Source organism: Malurus melanocephalus, unplaced genomic scaffold, assembly GCF_030028575.1.
Source record: "Malurus melanocephalus ecotype Western Australia unplaced genomic scaffold, MMel_1.1 scaffold_983, whole genome shotgun sequence".
Taxonomy (NCBI): Eukaryota; Metazoa; Chordata; class Aves; order Passeriformes; family Maluridae; genus Malurus; species Malurus melanocephalus.
Window position 1 is genome coordinate 63,277 of NW_026624215.1, and position 1,700 is coordinate 64,976.

The 1,700-nt window shown below is 44.6% G+C and overlaps 1 protein-coding gene across 1 annotated transcript in view; it reads left to right on the top strand.

The window, feature by feature from the left end:
* Window positions 1-1,700, top strand: part of LOC130585868 (nebulin-like) — a 71,663-nt gene that overhangs the window by 63,246 nt on the left and 6,717 nt on the right. The window contains exons 80-81 of the mRNA XM_057386535.1: window positions 60-152; window positions 883-975. Coding sequence (XP_057242518.1) covers window positions 60-152; window positions 883-975 — 186 coding nt within the window. The remainder of the gene's footprint in view (window positions 1-59; window positions 153-882; window positions 976-1,700) is intronic.

Sequence of the window (1,700 nt, forward strand, 5' to 3'; positions counted from 1 at the left end):
TTTTTTGGTTTTTTTTTTTCCTTTTTAATGACATTTGGATACCCCCTTATATCCTGTAGGTTTTGTACAAGGAAAATGTGGGGAAGGTGACCCCAACCCCCATCACCCCCGAGATGGAGAGAGTCAAGCGCAATCAAGAGATCATTAGCTCGGTACCATCCCAAAAATTTCTGGTTTCCTTCGCTGCAACTTAATCCAGTAACAGCCTAACTCCCACTCAAAGCTGGTTTTCATTTCAAAAGAGATTTATTTCTATTTTCTGCACATTAATCGCTCTTTCTAAACCCAGATTATTTCAGTGTTAACGGTGTGATCCAGGATTTTAGGTCTTTTTGATGATTTTCTTTGTGAATTTGTGGGTTCTATCCAGATAATCTCAAGAGTTTGGATCCCTTGGTGGAGATCAGGGAATGTTTGGGTTGGAAGGCACACAAAGCTCATTCCCTGGGCAGGGACACTTCCACAAGTCCAGGTTTTTTAGGGATATTCAGATTTCTCTCTGTGTTTGGTGTTTCAACTTCCATTGGATTTTCAGGCGGATTTGACTTCAGGGGAAACACCCATCCCTGACACCTTTATTTGAGGCAACAAAACTTTCAAAAAAAAGTCAGGAATTGATTCAAATATGGCCAAAAAATTCAGATAAACATTTCTTGAACAGATTTTTAGGACCAGAGGTGCTTCCTGAGCCTCTGCCCTGGATAGAGCCCGGCTCCATAACCCCAAATCCCAGCTTTCCTCTCTTCCCACATTCCTCACCCTCCTGGCAGCACTAAACCTTTTGAGTTCTCTGCAATCTGGTAACAAAAATAATAATTTCTGTCGGAACCTCGTGCTTCGGGGGGATTTTAAGCCGCCGGGTCGCTGTTGTGTGTCCCGCAGGTGTTGTACAAAGAGAACGTGGGGCAGGCGACCCCCACGCCGATCACCCCCGAGATGGAGCGAGTCAAACGCAACCAGGAGCACATCAGCTCGGTATTCCCGCAGGAAAAATTCCCAAACCTCCCGCTGGAGTGCTTAACAGGGCGTGACACAGAGCATTCCGAATAACCTCACTCTGCCTGCTTTTATTTAACTCTCTATTTCCTTTAAAAAGTCGCCTCTTCAGTGCTGTAATTTTAAACATTTTTTTTTTTTTGGAGTTTAACTCGTTAATATTATTTTCCTGACTTTTTTTATCCCTTTCCTAATGGCTGATGTTGAGTCTAAACCCAAAAAAAGCCCGGTTTTGTGCCCCGGTGACAGAGTTTCTTTGTGCTCTGTAGGTTGCGTACAGGGAAGGTTTAGGGAAAGCCACTCCCAGGCCGGTCACCCCCGACAGGAGCACATCAGCTCGGTATTCCCGCAGGAAAAATTCCCAAACCTCCCGCTGGAATGCTTAACACGAGAGCATTCCGAATAACCTCACTCTGCCTGCTTTTATTTAACCCTCTAATTTTTTCCTTTAAAAAGTCACATCTTCAGTGTTGCAATTTGATAGGATTTTTTTTTTTTTTTGCGTTAATATTATTTTTCCTGACTTTTTTTTCCCGTTTTCCTAATGGCTGATATTGAGTCTAACCCAATTAGAGCCCGGTTTTGTGCCCCGGTGACCGAGTTCCTTTGTGCTCTGTAGGTTGCGTACAGGGAAGGTTTAGGGAAAGCCACTCCCAGCCCGGTCACCCCCGACAGGAGCACATCAGCTCGGTATTCCCGCAGGA